General features: G+C 38.2%; 1 protein-coding gene across 4 annotated transcripts in view; it reads right to left on the bottom strand.

Annotated features, from left to right (window-relative positions):
* LOC134802307 (uncharacterized) overlaps positions 1-23943 on the bottom strand; it is a 153451-nt gene that overhangs the window by 44830 nt on the left and 84678 nt on the right. For all 4 annotated transcript variants that reach the window (XM_063774889.1, XM_063774890.1, XM_063774891.1 and 1 more), the window contains exons 3-5: positions 13707-19222; positions 7719-7848; positions 5702-5816 (exon numbers count right to left, since the gene is read on the bottom strand). In XM_063774889.1, coding sequence (XP_063630959.1) covers positions 5702-5816; positions 7719-7848; positions 13707-19222 — 5761 coding nt within the window. The remainder of the gene's footprint in view (positions 1-5701; positions 5817-7718; positions 7849-13706; positions 19223-23943) is intronic.

The following is a 23943-nucleotide window of genomic DNA, read 5'->3' as shown; positions in this document are numbered from 1 at the left end:
CCTTGCTGGAGGAGTGGGACGCTATTCCTCATGATCACATTAGAAAATTAATTACGTCTATGAAAAACCACTTGGTTTGTGAAAGGAGGCCTGTAGGTGGCAATAACAAGTATTAATTTAATAATAATAAACGATATTGTATTAAAAAAATGACTTTTATTCTCAAGTTTCCGGATTTATTTTTGGAGCATTATGCGACTACTTTCAGTTTTATGATTTTTTATAGTCTTCAGATTCGAAATTTCATTGAATTTACCATTTTTCTAATGCGTTACATTATAAGCTTTCAGTTGATACCAAAATTTTCAGAATCGGGTATAGAATTACAAAAATATTGGGTGCGGACGAAAAAATGCAAAGTGATGCAATACTTTTGCACGCGAGTGTAGTAGTGGTGGTTCAAGTGCTACAGCTATTGCCTACTTTCCAGCTTGGTTTTAGACCATCTATTGCCACATTTCCGAACAGTGGCGTGAAAAATTTAATTATTTATTTCACACCAGCTCGGAAACGCTTACTTTGCACTTCAAAGACTGAGAGCAAAGTTTCATTTTATTCACAAGTGAGGCAAAGGAATCAAATGCAAATTTTGAGTTGTTTTCTTATGTTTGCTGGTAGAATTGACTTTTAAATCATAAATATTTAATAAAATTCATTTGTATTTGATTTTGTATGATATTTTTACATTTAATATTTGCTTCGGGTTGGTGTGGTGAAACATTTTGTGTTTCACTTGGGGCAAATTTTGTTTAACCCTCGTGCTTTGAAACCCTCGCAACGCTCAAGATTCCATGTTTCGAATGTTTTACTTGCTCAAGTATCAATATTAGCACGAGCGGTTAAACAACAACTTTGCCCCCTTGTAAAATAAATAACTATTTCAATATAGTCAGCTAAACTGAGGTACAAATTCAAAAACTCACCAGCAGTTTAGCTTCACGACCTTCCAGATGGAAAAACAGCATGCCAATGACTTGAAAATTTGCCTTGTATAACTGACAAAGCAACCTGCCTGTGTGGTGGGAGTGTAGGAGCGAGGGACGTATATGCTAGAAAAGGGCAATACGACCTACGATAGTGTTGCCACTCTCAATTAGAAATGCAATGGATAGTTGTTTGGTCGGATACCGGATATTCGGCCCGACCGTCGGCCAAATATTCGGTATCCGACCGCCGAATCTTCGGCCGGCGGAACAATAAAAAAAATAAAAAATCATTTATTTCAGACCTTGGTTCATACACTTAAGGTGGCCACTGACGAGCCTTCCAACAGTCCAAATAGCGTGGCTGCAATCCAAAATCGGTCCGTGAATGTCAAAAACGTACAATGTTTAATATTAGGATGCCGTCCATTTGGAATGAATCCATTGTAACGGCATCCATTTGGAAGGCTCGTCAGTGGCTTGCTTTACACCAAAAAACTAATTAACTACAAACTAAATTTAACAATACCTACATTTCGGTTTTTAGGTGCGCATTGTGCAGGTTTTAACCTGTTTCGTGGTGAACATTGGCGCGGACTCATTTCTATGTTCGAAATGAGTAGGTACCTACGCGTGCAAGTGAGTGGATGTTTAAATTGTTTTGAAATAATAAACGAGTAATGTACAATATGACCGTGACTGTTTCTTAAATCCAATTTGTTTACTCTGAAATCAAGCAAAGTTACTATCCGGTATCCGGCCGGGTATATTATTCTGAGGTTCCAAATATCGGTACAGTTGTTTAATTGTTGCTTAATTTGGAGATTGACCCCAATTTCATTTCTGATCAAATCGGTCGATTTGATCATCCCGTCTGGACTTCACTTAACAGCCGTAACACATTACCGCGCCGTTCAGGGTCACGGTGCGCCAAACCATAGCCTGATGTCATGTAGGTATGTATAATGTACTTAGTCCAAAATTATGTTATTTACTAATTATGTTATTTATATGCATTAAACGTTAAATCTGAACCGATTCGATTACTATTCTATAGTGAGGGGTCATCCATTAATTACGTCACACGTTTAGGGGGAGGGAGGGGGTCAAGAAAATGTGACATATTGTGACATGGGGGAGGGGGAGACACATACTTTGTGACGTCACTTTAACTTCATCAGTAACCGAAATTTTTTTTTTAATTATTTTATTCGCTGTACATTTAAATAACAAGTATTTAAAACGATAATCGTTTTTATTCTTTTAATTTTCTTTTCTAAGCAGTTTTGGGTTATAAAATTACTAATATTTATATCGTCAAAAATATTTTGAGAAAATATTAATAATACTTAGGTACTTACTTAATTCGATTTGGCGATTTCGTAGAAAAAATGTGACGTCACACTAGGGGGGAGGGGTTTGCCAAATGTGACCAAATGTGACAAGGGGGGGGGGGAGGGGTCAAAAAACCCAGAAATTCGTGTGACGTAATTAATGGATGACCCCTGAAACACATTCAGCTTGACTAGAAAAAGCGCGGCAAATTTAAAACATGTATAGCGTTAGGTTTCAATAGCGCTCAGAGACCTGACTTTTATCTCGATATCGTAATTTTCTAGCGACAAATCCATTATCTATACAAAACTGTCGCAAAAATGTTATCGCTTGTATATCGTGGTACAGGATAGGATGGAGCCATATACTTTACTACTTGCTTGCAAGTATCGTAATTAAACAGTGCTAAGTAGTTAAATACGCGCAATGTATTTTTATGTCATAAATAATGTATTTATTTAATGTTAATTTAGTATTAATTATAGTATGTATATTGTTTTATCCACAAATATGAATAATTGTAGTTAATTTACCAATAAAACATAATTTATACGGCCACAAATAAAATATTAAATGCTTCTAAAGTCTGTTTGGTTATTTCTACATGGAAACGAAGTCATTTCAAATTATAAAAACATTAACTGAACACCTTATTGCCGCCTGCAGTCACCGCTCGCCGCTCAGCTATCCGCTGTCGTTAATACCACGGCCTTACGTTTTATGACACTGAGTCGCGTCAGGGGAGCGACACGGTTCGGTGCGCTTGCGTTCAGTCGAGTTTTGGAATATTACTGCAAATTTTTGTTGTTTGTTAATTTGTTGGTTGTGGTGTCGACTTTTATTGCCCTAGTCGCCAAATGATGTTACTAGTGAAATTTTAACCGACACCACACGGTAAAAATAAGTTTAACAATAATTACTTAATTAAAAATCGAATAAAAACGGTATTTCTAATGCATAACTTATATTTTTTGCTATTCAATTAAAGAGTACTAACAAAATCCTAACTCAATTAATTAGTGCAAATATTTTAAGGTTTGCGATTCCTGCTCGGCCTTGCGTCGCAAGGTGCCCGGTACCACTGTATTGCAGCATTAACTAGAAATGCTTACTTTGGGGAACATTAGCAACTGTCGTTTTTGATAATTACATTTTAGTGGTGAGGGGTGGTACTTAAATGACCGCCATTGAAACCTAAAGTTTAAACTTATAGGCGCAAAGATTTGATTTCCCTAAGAAAATTTTAATTTCGCGTCTTTTTCTGCTATCAAATTGGGTGTGTGTCAGTATAATAGCCCTATATAATTGGCCTATTATTGTATTAAATTTAACGCGCACGCAAAGACGGAAAGCCTGCAATTACGTAAAATTTACTTTCTTATTTACAGCACTCTTGCCCAGATTAAAGCTGATAATTAGTTCGAATCTAGTCTCCCATATTTTTTACGTTCACTGGTACATATGTTTTGACCGAGTAAATAGTAAATATACTAAATACTTTTTTAAATATTCGCGCTCGGGGCGATGGAAGTTTCATCGTTCCGTCGCCCCGCTCCATGCAACGACCAATCGCGTTAGCTCGCTGGCTCGTGCGCGGCAACTTTAAAGCAACGATAACGTTTTTGATGGTTTTTTGTGTTACGAATCATATTTCAAGCCGATTTTTACAGTATTCGATGAAGGAGAACTCATAATAAAAATCCCATATGATATTGATCTATTACCATTTTTAACCAGGCAATTAATGCACAACCCCATAAAACCTCCCATACGGTATTATTTAGTGTACGATTAAATTGCAACGCTTGTACTTATTGTAATTTGGAAATAATGAGAGAAAAAATAGCCTATTACCATTTTTGAGGACGGAAATATACTGAATTTAATAATAACCGTAGGTTACTTACTTTAAATGTAGGATACAGAATTATTTTTTGTGTGATTCATGCTTAATGTCATAAAGCAAATATTTCTCTATGAGTATAAATTTAAAAAATGTTATTAATATTTTTTACAAACTTTCTGTGATTTTTTATATTTTTACATTTTTTTTTAAATACCTAAATGTAATATATTTATTTGGATTATGTGTCGACGTAATCACTAGATTTATTATCTGTCCCATACACCGAAAATTTCAGCTATTACTAATTATTTCCATTCCGCCATACTAGCCGAGCGTACCTTTCTTGGCCTAATAAGCCTGTAACAAGCGCTGTATGTGAACCACTATCGGACACTATGCCTTCTTCCAACGCCATTAATAGCGAGACCAGCGCCTCCCAAACCACCAGCTTGGGACGCGAGAAATCTACTTGCCCTAATTTGAATAGCCCTACAACGTACCTATATGGAAGAGCTGCCGCATTTTTACTGTTAGCATCAGGCCGCAGGGTCAATGACCTTACTCTACTATACTGTAGCCCGGGCAATTACATAGATAACGTTCACGCTATTATTTTGTGTCCGAAATTCGGCTCTAAACCAGATAACGTGTCTTACCGATTGGACTCTTAGAAGCTCCGGAATAAAGTATAGACCCAGTAAGTAGGTAGTCTGGGTACGTCAACTTGTGAGAATTACACAAAATGTTAGGGGACACTGCGCTTTCAGCCACAGTCTCATCCAAGCCGGCCTCGCTTAAGATTGCTTTCGATCCACGATGTACTTAATCACTAAATTGGCTGGAAATCTATCCAATTAGCGATATTTTGGCTTAAGTTAATTGGGAACATGACTCTTCTTTAGACGATTCTATCGCCGAGATTCTGCGGATTGGATGCGATTTCGAATGAGAAATCTCTCAAACCAGTTTAACGTCAGATTCGAACCTGGGATTACAATTTAAATTCACAATTTCCTGTAATGCATCATTATAACGAGTCACTGTGATTTCATGGGTTGCAATAAGGCGTATATATTTATTCTTTCTCTGAGTTCTATGACAGTAGGTGTAGCCCTAACGCTTGCGCGCCCGCTGACTCGCCACCAGGAGATAATAAACAGGTCTCAATGAACATCTCTGACGTAGAGTACGGAACACATAATATAAAAATTTTACCTTCCAATAAAATTGATATTATGTTTCCTTCTACGTCAGAGATGTGAGTAATGCCTTCCTGGCAGGCTACTAGGCTACTTTTATGCCGACGGTACTTCTCCTCAACAATGACATGGTGGCGGCGAGTCGCGGGAAGCGAGCAACGGATTGCAGTGAGGGGAAGCGGAACAACGTCACGGCGTGGGGCGGAGCGACTACATAGACGCTAGCGGCATCTATCGGTCACCGATCGCGTTACTCTCTCAATGAACATCTCTGACGTAGAAGGAAACATAATATCAATTTTATTGGAAGGTAAAATTTTTATATTAATTTAGTTGGAATCAATTTGCAATATCGGCTATTTTGTGCTTATTAAAAGGCTAAAATGAAAACTACGTACCTCCTGACATTGGTGGGTTTGTCCGTCCAATACACAGCTATTCTCAGTCGTCCAATCACGTTCACATCGTACCTCCCGCCGTCGGTCGGCACCAGCGTACTCTCATTTAGATTCGCTGAAAGAATAATCCATACTTATACATCAAACATCAAACATCAACATTTATTCAGCAAATAGGCCACAAGGGCACTTTTACACGTCATCATTGAATTTACATACAAGGAAAAATAATAACATCAACAATTTTATAAAATAAAACTAACAATTCAATCTAACGTATTACAATTACTAAGAGATGTATATGGTCTCTTAATGTCGAATTACATAAAAAATACAGATACAAAACACAAAAAAAAATCTATAATATTTAGAGGTGTAAATGTCTCTAGGTGTCAGAACTATAAGATTATATAGTTTATCAAGTTATCCTTAGAGATGTATAGGGTCTCCAAGAGTCAATATCCTGTATAATTAATACATTCATTAAGAGAAAAGAAACATACGAGAGCAGAATGAGGCGTCTCACTGTAATTAATTAATAAAAATAAAGTTACTAAGTATAATAGCTTGTGTTAGCTTAAACAGACCAGTCTCCACAAACAGCACCCGTTCACGAGTATGACGCGTATCTCAGCCATCGCCTCCCTCAACCTTCATTCGGGAAAGTGGCGACCCGATCAACGACGCCACCGTAAGCAAAGACTTTTAAGCGAGCATGACATGTTCAATCTACCGGCCTATAATAATATTAAAATAGTAATAACATGTAGCTGTAAGACACGGCATTTTGTGCTCGTATGTTACATAAAAAGACAGTATAGCTTCACATAATTACTAGCCTAAGTTGACTTAGAGATGTAAAGGTCTCTAAGTGTCAGAAACATTAAAAATATAGGTATGTACAATCAAAAATAAAAATAAAATATATAAATAAATACTTAGAGATGTATAAGGTCTGTATAGTATTATAAATGAGAAAGTGTGTCTGTCTGTCTGTCTGTTACCGCTTCACGCTTAAACCGGTGAACGGAATTAGTTTAAATTTGGCATAGAGATAGTTTAAGTCCCTGGGAAGGACATAGGATAGTTTTTATGTCAGAAGTCATCCCTAAAGAGGGTGAAAAGGAGGGTGGAAATGAGAAAATTAATGAAGTGCCTGTTAATTGGTGTAAACAATTAAGCGTATTATGCTCGAATAGGGTATTATACTGTATTTAAAATAAATTATTTTACACCATGCATGAAATAAAGCACCAGATAATTATTAGAAAAACACAGATAGGAGTTAGTTCTAAACACAAGTTCTATTAATAAATCGGATAGAAATATAAAAAGTAGGTGAGTTGACCGTGACGTCACGATGTAATGTTTCATATAAATACCATATTAGCAAATCGTTTTGACAGTTCTAAAAAAGTAACTAATTTGACTAGTAGGAAAATACCCTATTGCTATTAGATTTTATCCAGGCGCTGTAGGTACTTACTCTAGCTGCTGGTACTATTTAATTCCACGCAGACAAAGTCGCGGGCAAAAGCTAGTATTCAATAAGGTTGTATAAAATTATCCAAACAAACAAATGAAATCAATAAAAAAATACTATCATTGAAAAATACTAAACATTAAAGAACTAAAAATTATGTATCTAATATAAACCTAACTATAAATAAAACGAAACCTACAAAAACCTATAAAACTAGTAGAACAATCCACCCCGCATCACTCCCGACGCAAAGGTGCCCATCACGCATGCTGCGTGCTTTCCGCGTTGAACCGCGATGGACAACCTTATGCTGCGTGCTTTCCGCGTTGAACCGCGATGGACAACCTTTGCGCTAACTCTAGCGCTGAAGCTGTTCATAAAGTACGTCATTTCAAATGGGGGGGGGGGGGGGGGTCTGGACATCGGATAATGGTAGCATGACGTAGGAGGAAACGGGGTTATTCGAAGCATGATTTTAGGGGGGGGGGGTCAAAAATAGCTATTACTTTGTACTTGGTGTAAAAGTATACTCACGGCTCTGAAACGCGTTTTCTATAGCCCTTGAATCCGTGACAGAGAATCCACGCCACGTCGACTTATCTTCACAGTCCACTCGGTAGAACCAATGGTGTTTCACGGGCTCGTACTCGTTCGAGGAGCGATTCTGTAACGTAAGTATATGGAGGTAAGGTTTGTTTTTGATTAACAGACTGGCTCATCCAACTAGATTGGTTCGTACTCGTTGGAGGAGCGATTCTGTAACGTAAGTATATGGAGGTAAGGTTGGTTTTTGAATAAAGAATGGATCTAGTGAGATATCTTCACAGTCCACTCGGTAGAACCAGTGGTGACCCGCTCGTACTCGTTCGAGGAGCGATTCTGTAACGTAAGTGTATGGGAATAAGGTTGGTTTTTGATTAACAGCCGGACTCATCCAACGAGACTGACTCGTACTCGTTGGAGGAGCGATTCTGTTACGTAAGTATATGGATGTAAGGTTGGTTTTTAATTAAAGAATGGATCTAGTGAGATATCTTCACAGTCCACTCGGTAGAACCAGTGGTGTTTCACCGGCTCGTACTCGTTCGAGGAGCGATTCTGTAACGTAAGTATATGGAGGTAAGGTTGGTTTTTGATTAACAGACTGGCTCATCCAACTAGATTGGTTCGTACTCGTTGGAGGAGCGATTCTGGAACGTAGTATATGGAGGTAAGGTTGGTATTTATTTAAATAATGAATCTAGTGAGATAGTGGTGTTTCACCGGCTCGTACTCGTTCGAGGAGCGATTCTGTAACGTAAGTGTATGGAGGTAAGGTTTGTTTTTGATTAACAGACTGGCTCATCCAACGAGAGTGGTTCGTACTCGTTGGAGGAGCGATTCTGGAACGTAAGTATATGGAGGTAAGGTTGGTTTTTGATTAATAGACTGACTTATCCAACGAGACTGGCTCGTACTCGTTGGAGGAGCGATTCTGTAACGTAAGTATATCGAGGTAAGGTTGGTTTTTAATTAAAGAATGGATCTAGTGAGATATCTTCACAGTCCACTCGGTAGAACCAGTGGTGACCCGCTCGTACTCGTTCGAGGAGCGATTCTGTAACGTAAGTATATGGAGATAAGGTTGGTTTTTAATTTAAGAATGGATCTAGTGAGATATCTTCACAGTCCACTCGGTAGAACCAGTGGTGTTTCACCGGCTCGTACTCGTTCGAGGAGCGATTCTGTAACGTAAGTATATGGAGGTAAGGTTGGTTTTTGATTAACAGACGGGACTCATCCAACGAGAGTGGTTCGTACTCGTTGGAGGAGCGATTCTGGACCGTAAGTATATGGAGGAAAGGTGTTTTTAATTAAAGAATGAATCTAGTGAGATAGTGGTGTTTCACCGGCTCGTACTCGTTTGAGGAGCGATCCTGTAACGTAAGTATATAGAAATAAGGTTGGTTTTTAATTAACAGAAGCAAGAATGGATCTAGTCTAGTGAGATATCTTCGCTGCACACTCGATAGAACCAGTGATTCACTACTTCACTAGCATGTACTCGTTGGAGGAGCGATTCTGGAACGTAAGTAGGTAGAGGTATATGGGGAAGGTTGCTTTTGTATTTTTCTACGCGTATACGGTCGTTTCGGCGGTACGATGGTACGAGCTAGTAGTGAGACTCTAAGTCGAATCAATACTACTTTTCGAGGCGTACAGCGATTGCAGAATCGGAAATATCGATTCCAGTTTTATTTAACTCTCAAACATTGACCTTATTTATTTTTACGATGGGGGTGATTATTGCGCCTGATTCTAAATATGAATTTAAAATTAATTTAGAAAGTACATATGAAAATAACTAACTAGTTTTTATTTAGCACCATTTTGAAACAGCAAATAATATTAAATACAAAATGTACTAATACTGTTTCGCATCTTATTACATAACACATTACTTGAACTGTCACTCTAACATTTATAACCATGTCTATTTTTTTATTCGGTAGACTAAAATGACATTTCATACTATGAAATGACATTTTATGTTCATACTACGAAATGTCATTTTAGTCTACCGAACAAAAAAATAGACTTAAGAGGATAATGGCAACATCAAAAACTTATAAACAAACTTTTGATAACAAATACGTGCACTTAAAACGTTCACTGGACTGAAACTGACTGAAGCTTTAGTTCGCCAGACTGGTTATTTGTACAAAAAAGGGTCTGCGAACTGAGACCCTTTGACTTTGAGGGCGTTTGCTACTGGCGTTAACGAAGAATAGTGCAATAAGTATCCTTTTGGCACCTATTTCAATTTTACATAATGGCCGAACTATTTTCTATAAATAGGTAGGTATAAATATCTCACTGTCCAAGGCCCTAGATCACGCGGCCGCGGTAGGCCTAAGAAGCGCTGGCTGGACGTCGTGACAGCGGACATGGGAGAGAACAATCTCACACCTGAGGATGCCGAAGACCGGGCAAAGAGAAGATTGAGCTGGAAAGCGGACCCTGGCGCTAGGCCGGGAAAACGGTTGAAGAAGAAGAAGGTAGGTATAAATATACTAAAATTGTAATTACGATTCTACGGCGTCGGCAATTTCGGTACGTCATCTCTTGACGGATGGAGTCTTGGAACTAAATTAGAAAGTCTTTAAATACATTCGTTACATTAATGACAATAAGCTTACATTATTGTTTGCAAAACCCTCTGTCTTGAGCAATGTCCGAAGATTATGAGTCATCGTTGTAGACTTTCAGTTAGATAAAATATATATTCTATTAATTATTTTATTATATGCTGTTTACCTAATGACCTTTTAATTTCTACTAGACTTATATCGACCTCGATACCCGCTATTCGGTTACCCGTGTACAAGATGCATGTAACTGCGTCGAAATATCGGGAGCTCGAAAACAATACAAAAGGCAATCACGGTTCATATCCCGGTCGATATAAGTCTAGTGAAAATAACCGTGAATCACTCAAAACTGTTTTAAATTTTAAATATAATGGCTTGTCGCTTCGCGCCCGTGGGTTATCTCGATAAAACTTACCTAGGTACATATCAAAGAGAATAGATAGTATAGAGGGGTCCTGTCATAGTAAATTTTGTAGTCACAGTAAATTTACTGCCATCTATCGACACACGACTAAAACTCAAAATGAAAACGTATAAAACTATCGAAAAAAATTATATATATGGATAAATGATTTTATTATTTTTATATCATTTTTACCCATGTTCATTCACTGATACCTATGTGTTAAAATTGTTAAATATAAAACGGTGTCGTCAACGCCATCTAGCCGACCATAGGCCAAAGGTGTGTGCGCCATCTATCCGAGAATGACTTTTTCTTGATTTCCGAGGCACGTCTTTTCTTAGACTTTATTCATCTTATACGGAGTTACATATGTCTTTGTACATATCAAACAAGTAAATGAAGAAGTACATTTTACAGAACCCGGCAGGATATTCCACTTTAAAGTTTAATATTTCTTAAACTAAGTTTAAGATTGCAAAATGGTTAAATAAACATAATTTACCTATTTGTAAATTTCTACAGGTACAGTCACCTGCAATAATATGTTACACAACGAAGGCAGCAAAAATATCTGACACGATCTTATTTGTAGAGCCATAAGAGTCATATGAAGGGTACACGGAAAGAACATGTCTATTGTCTAGTCCATTTTTTTGAAAAATGAGATTATAATCTCAAAATGTAGAGCTCTCAATGAACTATTAGTAACAACTTCGGTTACCTGTGTAATCATAATTATACCTCCTTTTTTTCTTACTTTAAAAACACCTATACACGAAATTAATATGGTTAATTATGTACATCGTTCCTTTCAAACCGCGATAACTCAAAATGTTGTCAGAGTGACTAGACATGTTCTTTCCGTGTACCCTTCATATATCTTTGCGGCCTTCGAAGAATAACATATACCTAATATGCAGGTGATTGTACCTACCTAAATCTTATTCTGGAAAAATCGAGGGATTGACTAAATGAAATATCGATATACATAATTATTAATTATTATCGCGTCGTAGGCAATTCAACTCTATAAAAAAGCGGCCAAGTGCGAGTCGAACTCGCCCATGAAGGGTTCCGTAGCAGCAAGTAACATAATAAAATTGCGGTTTACGATTTATGACGTATTAAATTTTCGGTGGAAGCTTGCATGATAATGTACATCATATATTTTTTTTACTTTTATCATTCTCATTTTAGAAGTTACAGAGGGTAGCGGGTGGTGCTGGGCCTAAAATACGGCGTTGCGTGAACAAGAGATTTCCTTTGGCAGGATTGGTCCTTAGGACCCAAGGATGGATTTAAGAAGTGGAGCCACCGAGATTTTTGATGTAAATTTTTAGAAGGGGGGGGGGGGGGGGGGCTCTCAACTTGATCTTGATATCTATATCGTTTAAGCTACTAGGTAGGGAGTGCTCCCGGTACTGGTTTTCTATACAAATACAGAACCGGAACCGGGAATTCCCGGTTCTCGCCATACAAACTCAGTACCGGGAGCATTCCCTACTACTAGGCCAAGTTTGGTATCGTTTTCGTATAAATCGGGGATGCCGAATTCATTTCTGATATCATAATGACTCCATTCAGAAGTAAAAACACATAAAATATGAAAAAAATACTTTTTTTTAAATTCCTCTTCACGCTTAAACCGCTAAACCAATTTAGTTAAAATTTGGCACAGAGATAGTTTGAGTTCCAGGGAATAACATAGCCTACTTTAAATCTCAAAAATCATCCTTTAAGGGTGTGAAAAGGGAGGTGGAAATTTGTATGGGAATTCAATAACCGCTGAACCGATGTAGATAAAAGTTGGTATAGAGATATTTTAAGTCCCGGGGAAGAACATAGGATAGTTTTTATTAAAAAAAAAATCACTTAAAATTGAAAAGGAAGGTGTAAGATTGTATGGGGAATCAATAACGGCTGAACCGATTTAGATGAAATCTATGTCTACATCTTTGATTTACTTAAAAATGATACTAAACTTGACATAGAACCTAAACTTAAACAATTATTAACATCAGACGTCGCCGACGCTTAAACCCCCCCCCCCCCCCCCCCCCCCCCAGTATTTGTATAGAAAACCAGTACCGGGAGCACTCCTTACCTAGTAGCTTAAACGATATAGATATCAAGATCAAGTTGAGAGCCCCCCCCCCCCCCTCTAAAAATTTACATCAAAAATCTGGGTGGCTTCACTTCTTAAATCCATCCTTGGGTCCTAAGGACCAATCCTGCCAAAGGAAATCTCTTGTTCATGCAACGCCGTGGTTGACCTTTTTATGCTCTGAGCACACTCAACTAGGGGGGGGGGGGACACATTTTACCACTTTGGAAGTGTCTCTCGCGCAAACTATTCAGTTTAGAAAAAAATGATATTACAAACCTCAATATCATTTTTGAAGACCTATCCGTAGATACCCCACACGTATGGGTTTGATGAAAAAAAAATGTAAGTATGGGGAACCCCCAAAATTTATTGTTTTTTTTTTTTCTATTTTTTGTTAATGCTGTTCACAGAATACATCTACTTACCATGTTTCAACAGTATAGTTCTTACAGTTTCGGAAAAAAGTGGCTGTGACAGACACGGACAGACAGACAGACAGACATGACAAATTCATAAGGGTTCCGGTTTTTGCCATTTGGCTACGGAACCCTAAAAATACATACTAACATTGTTAAAGATGACAGAGTCAGATCAATAAAAGTCTACATTGATTATGATAGCACAACACACGCAGTGCACGTGTTATACGTCATAATTTCATAGAAGTTTGACGTTTAAAATAACACTTGCACTGCGTGTCCTATCAAAATCATTCCAGACTTCTCTTGGTTGGACTCTAGCTACCGCGAAATAGAAGTAGCCCATTCTATAATATATTAGCCATTGGTCGTTTAGGGATAAGGTAAATTTGATAGTGACCCTAACATTATGACTTTAGGGTACCTTCTAAATAAACCATCAAATATAAAAGTAAATACCTCGGTCATCATTGCAAGTCCTTCGCTATTATCCCCGTCAGACGCCACGTCTTCCATCCTCACGTTCACTGAGCGCTCTTTATCCTTTCTTGGCTCCATATCCACTTCCTCCTTCTTAGGACTACTAGCACCGTCCATAGTTTGTCTAAACCTAACCTGGTCTATGTCTAAATCGTTAATCGTCAATACGGGACCCGCTTTTAAATCTTTACAATATTTACATTTCATTATTGTTTCTGTTAATATTTCGTCATTTACAATGGTTTCCTCTTTTTCTAGTTCGATCTCATCTTTCACGACATCTGGTTGGTTTGCAGTTTGATTATTTATGTTTTGTTTTATAGTATTGAGACTAGGTTCACCTTTGTTAAAATTAAGAATGTCGTTGTCGTATTCTACAGTGAAATAGTTGACTGTTCTAACTATTTGCTCTTTATTAGGCTTTATGTTTTGAGGGGATGTCAAATCACTCATAAGATTTAAGTTAGCTATGTATCTATCATGTGGAATGTTTGAAATATTTTCTTTATAATGATCTTGACTTTGACTTAATTCAAAAAAAGGTTTGCTGCCTTTGATTTCCTCATTTTGTCTATAATGGTCTTGTCCTTGGCTTAATTCAAAAAAAGGCTTCGTAATGTTAGTTTTAGCTGGTGCCGCAAAATAGCTCGCCAATCTATTCACGCCTTCTGTCGTTTCAGGTTCTTGTGCTGCGGATGCGAAGAAATTCATAGGATCTGGTAATGGTACTGGTTTATTTTCCTGCACCTTATCTTCAATATTAGCTTGAGGATTAACAGAGGTATGTTCATTTGTAGGTTCTATACTTTTCTCAGCACCAGTTACACTAGTATCAGCAAGTTTTATATTTATCCCAAAAACACCAGTAAAATCAGGCAGTCTTGTTTCCAACTGTGGTTTTTGTATGTTTGTAGGTTCGGTTGTTAAAGGTGTAATATTGGAAAAAACAGTAGATGTCAAATTCTCAGTCTTTGTGTGCGCAACACTAGCTGTTGTAGTTGTTCTTGTTTGTGTCGAAGTTTCAGGTACTTTTAAAATTCCACGTTGATTATGACCCTTTGGCAGTAATTCATAATGATCCTCAAAACCTGGCGGTATCCTTGCAATAGTCGGTGATTTAAGTGAATTTTTGACATGAGTCTCAACGGCATAGTTACCTGTGTCAAAATACGAAGGCATCGTCATATTAGAAATTGACAAATTATCAAAATCATTTTTCTCTGTAACATCATCATTTCCTTCAAGTTTTTTAAATCTATCAACCCTATTGGTAAAAGTGTCTTTTACTTCGTCACCTTGACCTTTAAATTCTATCTTGTCATCTTCTGCCTCAGATGGATCAATAACATATTCTTCAAAGACTGGAAAATCTTTGCTTGCGTCTTGTTCTATAGACTGAACATCTAGCACACCCGTTTCGTCTGATTTAGCATCATCTGAATCTTCTGCCAGTGGGGCGCTAGGAATACTCATTTGACTTTGCAGCAATATGGGAGCCACCTTCTGAGCTACATTTAACTCAGTTTTTGTGTCACCGTAGTTAGATAAATTGTCAAAGAATAGGTTATTATTAGCAAATGATCCTATAGCATTCGACTTTGTTTTAAAAGTATAATCATGGTCCAAAAGATCTTCGCCGGGAGGCAACGGAGCTTCAACACGCCAACCGTAACTTGCTTCGATGTTGGTGCCTTCAGTCTCATCCAACAAATCTGAAGCTGACTGTATTTGCAAAGTTTCTATAGTTTCATCAGCAATCAGCGATATTTCTGCGCATTGGTTGATTGTGTCAAATTCATCTGGAACATCTCGATTTATATCTGTTTCGGTCAATGGAACTTCAACCGGGTTTGAAAGTTGTATGGGGGCAGTTATATTTTTAATCATTTGGTGAGTTAAATCTTCTGCCGGCGCGGGTTGCGTCTCCACAGGTTGGTTTACTTCCCTGCAAGTTACACAGATATCTAGATTATCTTGCTCACTTTCCTCCGCGCACAAATTATCATCTTCTAAGTCCTCATTGGCTAATGACATTAGGCGGTCAGCAGATGATTGATCGTCCACTTCTTCTTCATTTGAATTCCAAGAAACACACCCTTCACTAACAGTGTCCGATATCTCTTGAGGTTTTGAAAAAGGGTCCTGCAATGGCGCAATAAACGCACTGGGTAGTTCAGGGATATCCGAATTTCGGAACATATCTTTGTAATTTATATCACCACTTTTCTTCAACTCGTTATTTTCATCAAGATTAGGAGTCGATATATCAATTTTACCTATTAAAATTGGCTGTGATAATTTATTAAATGGCATATTTTGATTTTCCTCTAAACCAATCTCTTCTACATTTGTCTTTTCGTCGTCTTTGATCTGCAGACTTTTAATAGCTTCTGCTACATTTTCTGCACTTGACATTTCAATCATTTTAGGAATGCCACTTTCTGGCTGACCTAGGAAGAAAGCACCAGCACCATCATTACCTGTTTCATGTTCTACTACATTTTCTTTATCGTAACCAGAAATGACAGGGTCATACCTATCCCATATATTTACTTCTTGTGCAGATTTGAAATCCACAGCAGACGCTGATTCCTGAGTAATATTACTAAATTGTGCTGCGTAATCTTTATCATAACAAGTGCTAAAAGCAGAATCAAAAGTGTCCAGCACAATAGCTCTTTCTGGAAAATTTGTGTGGACACTAGATGCTTGTTCCTGAGTAATGCTATTGTTGTCTGGTACATTTTCTTTATTTGAATCAGTATTAATTGTTGTTATTGTAGGGTCATACGTACTCTGTGCATTAGCCCTTTGTGTAGTATCAGTGTCTACGCTAGATGTTTGCTCATGAGTGATGTTGTTGTTGTCTGCTGTATTATCTTTATTAAATCCATATCCAGTTGGGTCATATGTAGTCTGTGCGTTAGCTACTTGTGAAGCATTAACGTTAATGGCAGATGTTTGTTTTAGAGTACTGTTAGGTACACTGTCTTTATCATAATTACTACTAGTTTGGTCATAAGGACCCCATATAGCTCTCTGTGAAGATTCGGTTTCTACGGCAGGTGTTGGTTCATGAGTAACTTTGCTGTTATCTACGGCGTAATCCTTATTATAGCCGGTACTAGTAGGGTCATAAGAGCCCCATTGATGTACTCCTTGTGAAGTTTCGGTGTTTACGACAGATGTATTATTGGAAGGTTGGGTATAAGCTTGCTGAATTGGCAAATTGGTTTGGCTATAGCTTTGTGTGCCGTAAGTTGGTTGCGAATAATAGCTAGCAGTAGAATAAACATTATGAACTTGTTGATTATAATAATCACTGGCGTTGGGTATAGAACCTTGTCCATATGTAAAATTATGTTGATGTACATCGTAATTATAAGGTTGCACTTGCGTTTCAGGATTAGCTATAAATATTTCTAATCCTTGATTCTGTCCATAGTTAGATTGAGTATTTTCTGCCGTGTCCGTTTTTACCATATTATATCCAGGATCAAAGAAAGTTGTCACGCTATTTTGTAGCTTGTTTATATCTATTGAAGATAATTTAGATTTAAGAGAGCCTATTATGCCAAATGCGGATTCTTGTTTCGGCGGTTCATAAGCATCTGGCGCTTGCTGGGACAAGTCAAACGCAGTGTTATAATTATTAGAGGCTTCAGATACTGGATAATTGATATTGCTTGATGATTGGTTTATATCAACAGGTGTAAAGTTATAATACTGTTGTTGATATTCATTATTTCCTGGGGGCAAAATAGCTCCATGCGATGATACATTTTCAGTTACATTCTCAGGAGTAAACAGTTCTGCTTGCCCTGCATTCGTTTCTGGTGTAAAGACGGCACCTTGAAAAGCAGTCGTAGCTACAGGCGTTAGAGTAGGTTTTACATTGTTACTAATAGCACCGACACCTTCAATAGGTCCTGAGTAATATTGTGGCCTTTTCTTCGTCATCCTGAAATTGGTGTTGCCCGATGCCTTCGGTGGTTCTGGGATTTTAGGTGGTTCTGCTGCAGGAGGCAACATTTGTTGCAATTGATCGTTTGTTATGTCCTTCGATAATAAAGATACATGTTCATTAGGATTAAATATTTGTGGGGCAGCTGCTGATGTTGCACTTTGAGCAGAAAGCCCTGAGGTAGGTTGATTTTGTAAATTGGAAGCACTCATCTGTGGTTGAGCCGATATAATTGACATAGATGACGATCCAACTGCTGTATTTGGAAGTAGTGGAATATTTGGGAGTGTTGGTATATTTGGACCTGTCTTTGGGGATGGGATTACAGATTGCGGTTGGCCTCCTGGCGTATAAAATTGCGGTGGCGTTAATATTGCTGCCGATTGAGCACTTGATGTAATTGAAAATTCTGGCGCATTTTGTGCCATCGTTGGTGGACTCGCAAAAACATTTTTCGGTGGTGGTGGTAGATTTTCCGTTACTAAATATCCTGTTGCTTGTGAAACGATTGCAGGAGTTTCAAATGCATTTTTCGGTGGGGGTGGTAAATTTCCCGGAGTTGGAGATATTGTTGCTTGTGAAGTCATTGCCGGGGGAGGTGCGACTGGATTTTTTGGTCGCGGCGGTAGATTTCCCGTTATTGAAGGTGTTGCCTGTAAATTCATTGCAGGGGGAGATGTGAATGCATTTTTCGGTGGTGGTGGCATATTTCCCGTTATTAAAGATCCGGTCGCTTGTAAAACCATTGCAGGTGGAGTAGCAAACGCATTTTTTGGTGGTGGTGGTAGATTTCCCGCTGCAAAAGTGGGTATTCCTGCAGATGCTGAATTTGCTGGTACATTTATTGAGGAATCGACTTGAGGGCTTGCTGACGATGCTAAAGAGGCAACTGGCGGTATAGCTGTCGATGAAAGTGTACTTGAGATTGGTGTAGACATTGGTGCAACTGGTGATGCTACCTGTGATGTATAACTTGAAGGAAAACTGGCAGGATTACCCATAAACGATGGCTGCGAAGCATTCGGTGGCAATGTTTCTGCTGCAATCGGCGCTGGTACAAATATATTACCAACCGCAGCAAAAGCTGGTGCTTGATTAGTTATTGTAGGTTTATTAGAACCTATTCTCCTAGCGACGGATGGCGGTAATACCGTCTTACCCACGTTAGGCACACTGTCTTTTTTCGCTAAATTAGAAAACATCGGCGGTGGTGGAATTATACCTTGATTAGAATCTTGAAATTGTGATGCAGCGTTTGTTTCTTGTTTTGTATCAAATACATTAGATTTATTATCGCGTTCTAATGGAATGTTTTGTACATTACTAAAAGCGTTAAAATCTACATTGGTTTGACCAACATCTCTTGGTGTGTTGCTATTTATAAAATTATCTTTAAGTTCTTGTTGGGGGGTGAATATTGGTTGGTTGAAAGTAGGAGGGGTGTACGTCGGCATTTGGCCGGATTCTCCTGAACTTAAACCGGGTATTTGAGCGTATTTCTTCTTTGTCGTTAGACGGAAATTTCCGGGACCTGAAACAAAGAATAGACATTTTGAAATAACATGAAATTTGATAATTAGAACATTCAAGTAGCATAGTTTTCATTGCTAGAAATAGTAATACAAAGATTTTTTTGTGAGTAGAAGTTGTACATACAAAATATCTACTAGCTTTATATGAGACCGTAGCTTGGATTATGGAGGCGGCTTTTCGGCGGCGGACACGTGACTCATAAGGATTTTAAGCATAGGTACAAACAGCAACACTGTTAACTGTACATCGGTGGACCTTATTACAAAAGGCATAAGGTCTACCGATGTACAGTTAACAGTTAATAGTAGGGGAGCCCACGATGCTAAATCGGGATTTACTCGAGCGTCATACAGACCTATTGGAATCGAAATATTAGATGATAAGAAGACAACAAAGTTATATAAAGTTTTTTTCTCCAGCAAGCCGGAAAGCGTCTACAATTTTTTTTAAATTTCGGGAGGTTGGTGAAGGGGTTAAAAAATCGTTAAGCAGTTTGTGGGTTTGGTCGTTTTTGTCCACTCTAATGCTATATTTTTTCTATAACTTAATATAACACTTATTCGTAGGCATTTTCTTAATCTGACGAGCATAAGTTAGACGCCTAATTTTTACATTGTAACCGTCAGATTAAGGAAATGCGTGCAAATAATTATCAGATTTAGTAATAGCACAATTATAGCGTTAATTTGGACTAATATGACCAAATCCACAATCTGCTTAGCAATTTTTTGAAACCCCCACCAACCAAGGGCTCAACATAGATGGCTAAAAGGGGTAAAGGTAGACTACACGGGGTAGCAAGATATCATTCATATCTTAATCTAACGCGCTCGAGTAAACACCAAAATCCCCTCTTGGGCTCCCCTACCATAACAGTGTACATAGAGACCCATGCAGGTAATAGGGAATATTACTCGAAACTCTGCGCAGGGGCCGCTACTACCACAATGTCCACAATCCATCACAATTTGAGGGTCTACCTCGAAACAAGAAAATCGTAATTTCGTTATATATCCTCTCTAACACTTGCAAATTCGAGCGATAAAGAGGCAGATAACTTAATTTCGATTTTCGCGTTACCCGGTAGGCCTTTTGTAAACAAGCCGCTTTGATGCATCAATGTCATATTTTATTGTCTGTCAAAACTTGTCAAAAACAGTATCAAGTATAATTTACTCTATGGTTTACTAGCTAGCTTAGTGCTGCACTCTGGCGGCAGAACATTGCAGTAATACCCCCTATTACGCTGGTCCGCATGTATGTTGTAGGTATACCTAGTTATATAAAACAGGTGTCACAGATAGGTCCTCTCGTACGCGGTAGTAAAGCTATCATTAATGTCATTAGTGTCAAGACAACTTGTCAATAAGGCCCAGTTTGGCATGGTTCCACTGACGTACGAAATACTGACTGTGTTCTACTTGAGACTTCGTCCACGTTCAATGATGATATCCTTGATGAAAACTATCCTATGTTTTTTCCGAAAAATATAATTTGCAAAATTAAATAAACATGAATTAATTAAAAATCAAGAAAGAAAAATCAATGTCAACAAACAAAAAGTTATATCAAAAACATATCTTCATTTATAATTGATTTTGTTAACATTGCAGAAGAAGAAAATTTAATAAAGTAAAAAAAACCGGCTAAGTGCGAGTCGGACTCGCGCACGAAGGGTTCCGTACCATTACGCAAAAAAAAACGGCAAAAAAATCACGGATGTTGTATGGGAGCCCCACTTAAATATTTATCTTATTTTGTTTTTAGTATTTGTTGTTATAGCGGCAACAGAAATACATCATTTGTGTATCATTATCACGGTCCATGAGATACAGCCTGGTGACAGACAGACAGACAGACGGACACGGACAGTGAAGTCTTAGTAATAGGGTCCCGTTTTTACCCTTAAGGTACGGAACCCTAAAAATATGTGTTTAAACTATGCCCGTAAGATTCGATCGTTTGTAGGGTAATAACAACCTCCCGGGAATTCCCGGTTCTCATATTCCCGGGAATTCCCGGAAATTTTATAGTGTCATAAGAACCGGTACTGAAGACCGGTACCGGTACTTCCCGGTTCTCATCATATGACTATTTATTCCCATTTCAATAGTAGTAATGTTTTAGTACTTTAGCTCGGGACATTATATAACATTTAATAATGGTGCTATGAAACGGGGGGCCCAAATAACCCGACAAACTAACCTAGTAAAGTAGGCATCGTCTACGCTACGGCCGTGTGGCTCGGCCCAGGCGGAGGCAGTGTGTCGGTTTATTTCGTAAAATAGGTAGAAACGCCAATTAAGTGTTTGTTTATAATACAATAAGTCATTTATTTATTCATATGCAATTATTTATATGAAAATACGTCATTCCTAAAGATTGTACGCTAACACAAACAATTACTTAAAAGTAATCATAAGATGCCTTGAGAACCGGGAAGAACCGGGAATCCCGGTTCCGGTCATGCTCAGAACCGGGAAATGAAATTCTTGGTACCGGGACCGGTACTGCATGCCCTAACGACACGTCAGTGAACCTCAAATTGCCGTGTGACGATGGAAACGCGCAATATTCTCACCTCAAAACCATTATTCACCATTATTTATCTACTGGTTAATAACAAACATTATTTTACTATTGCGATTCCCAGCTGGCCAGCTATGATGTTTTAAAGCGAAGCTTTGCTCAGAACATCTGACTTTGCAGATTCTCAGCTATGATGTTTTAAAGCGAAGCTACGCTCAGAACATCTGACTTTGCAGATTCTCAGCTATGTTTTCTTAAAGCGAAGCTTCGCTCAGAACATCTGATTTTGCAGGTTCTCAGCTATGATGTTTTAAAGCGAAGCTTCGCTCAGAACATCTGACTTTGCAGATTCTCAGCTATGATGTTTTAAAGCGAAGATTCGCTCAGAACATCTCACTTTGCAGATTCTCAGCTATGATGTTTTAAAGCGGAGCTTCGCTCAGAACATCTCACTTTGCAGATTCTCAGCTATGATGTTTTAAAGCAAAGCTTCGCTCAGAACATCTGACTTTGCAGATTCTCAGCTATGATGGTTTAAAGCGAAGCTTCGCTCAGAACATCTCACTTTGCAGATTCTCAGCTATGATGTTTTAAAGCGGAAGCTTCGCTCAGGACATCTCACTTTGCAGATTCTCAGCTATAAAGCGAATCTTCGCTCAGAACATCTGATTTTGCAGATTTGGTTCTATTTTGAGATTCATGTACAGTGAACTGTAAAAATATGGGTGTAGCCAACTTATTCAAAAATATGTCCCATAGTTCTTAATTCGCTGACATAAGAGCTATGGAACATATTTTTGAGATGATTTGTGCACCCATATTTTTACAGTTAACTGTACCTACAGTCGCCATCAAATATATCGGAGCGACCAAGGCGCTCACAAACATCTGAACACGCCTTTATTATCAAAGCGACAGTTACGTAGGAAGTGGCGCCCTCAATAATTTTCTACAATAAATAAATAAATATTATAGGACATTCTTACACAGATTGACCAAGTCCCCCAGTAAGCTCAAGAAGGCTTGTGTTGTGGGTACTCAGAAAACGATATATATAATATATAAATACTTAAATACATAGGAAAACAACCATGACTCAGGAACAAATATCTTTGTCATCACACAAATAAATGCCCTTACTGGGATTCGAACCCAGGACCATCGGCTTCACAGGCAGGGTCACTACCCACTAGGCCAGACCGGTCGTCAAACACAACACACAATAACCAACCAACCAATTTTTTGTCGGACTATACCTACCTATAGTACAGTCAACGGTAAAAATATGGGTGTAGACAACTTACTCAAAAATATGTCCCATAGTTCTTACTTCACTGACATAAGAGTTATGGTTATGGGACATATTTTTGAAATGATTTGTACACCCATATTTTTACCGTTGACTGTACCTATAGTATTTTTCAAACACGAAGGAGACAGGTGTCATCGCAATACAATTTTGGGAGATTTGGTATTTTAATGTTATAAATTGTATGGAGATGACACCTGTCACCGTACCCTTCGTGTTTGGAAAATACTATAATTCAAATTTGACTTCTTCTTCTTCTTTCTTTCTTTTTTTGACTTTTTTGATTTGAATTTGTTTTTTTTTTTTAGAGTTCCGTACCCAAAGGGTAAACACGGAAATCTATTTCTAAGACTCCGCTGTCCGTCTGTCTGTTACCAGGCTGTATCTCATGAACCGTGATAGCTGGACAATTGAAATTTTCACAGATTATGTATTTCTGTTGCCGCTAACAGCAAACACTAAAAAGTACGGAACCCTCGGTGGGCGAGTCCGACTCGCACTTGTCCGGTTTTTTTCTTGTATGATGGGCCGCTATATGCTAATACGACCTTATGCGATTAGGACCCCAGCCCTATCATTAACCGAGAAGGTTATACAATGACCCCGTAGTGACCCGCGCGTTACGAAATTCGGAATAATCATTGCAATTATAGTAACACCGTCCACACAGTGATTTTGACAATTTGTAGACCTTATTCCCAATAAATAAGGTATACAAACGGTCGGTCATAAATGTTGCTATTAGTACAGTCGTCATCAGATATATCGGAGCGGCTAAACCGCTCACAAATATCTGAACACGCCTCTATTGTGAGGGCGTTAGAGTGCGTGTTCAGATATTGTGAACACCATGGCCGCTCCGATATATCTGATGGCGAATG

This window comes from Cydia splendana, chromosome 24, assembly GCF_910591565.1.
Source record: "Cydia splendana chromosome 24, ilCydSple1.2, whole genome shotgun sequence".
Classification (NCBI taxonomy): Eukaryota; Metazoa; Arthropoda; class Insecta; order Lepidoptera; family Tortricidae; genus Cydia; species Cydia splendana.
This window is presented reverse-complemented; position numbering and strand designations above follow the sequence as displayed.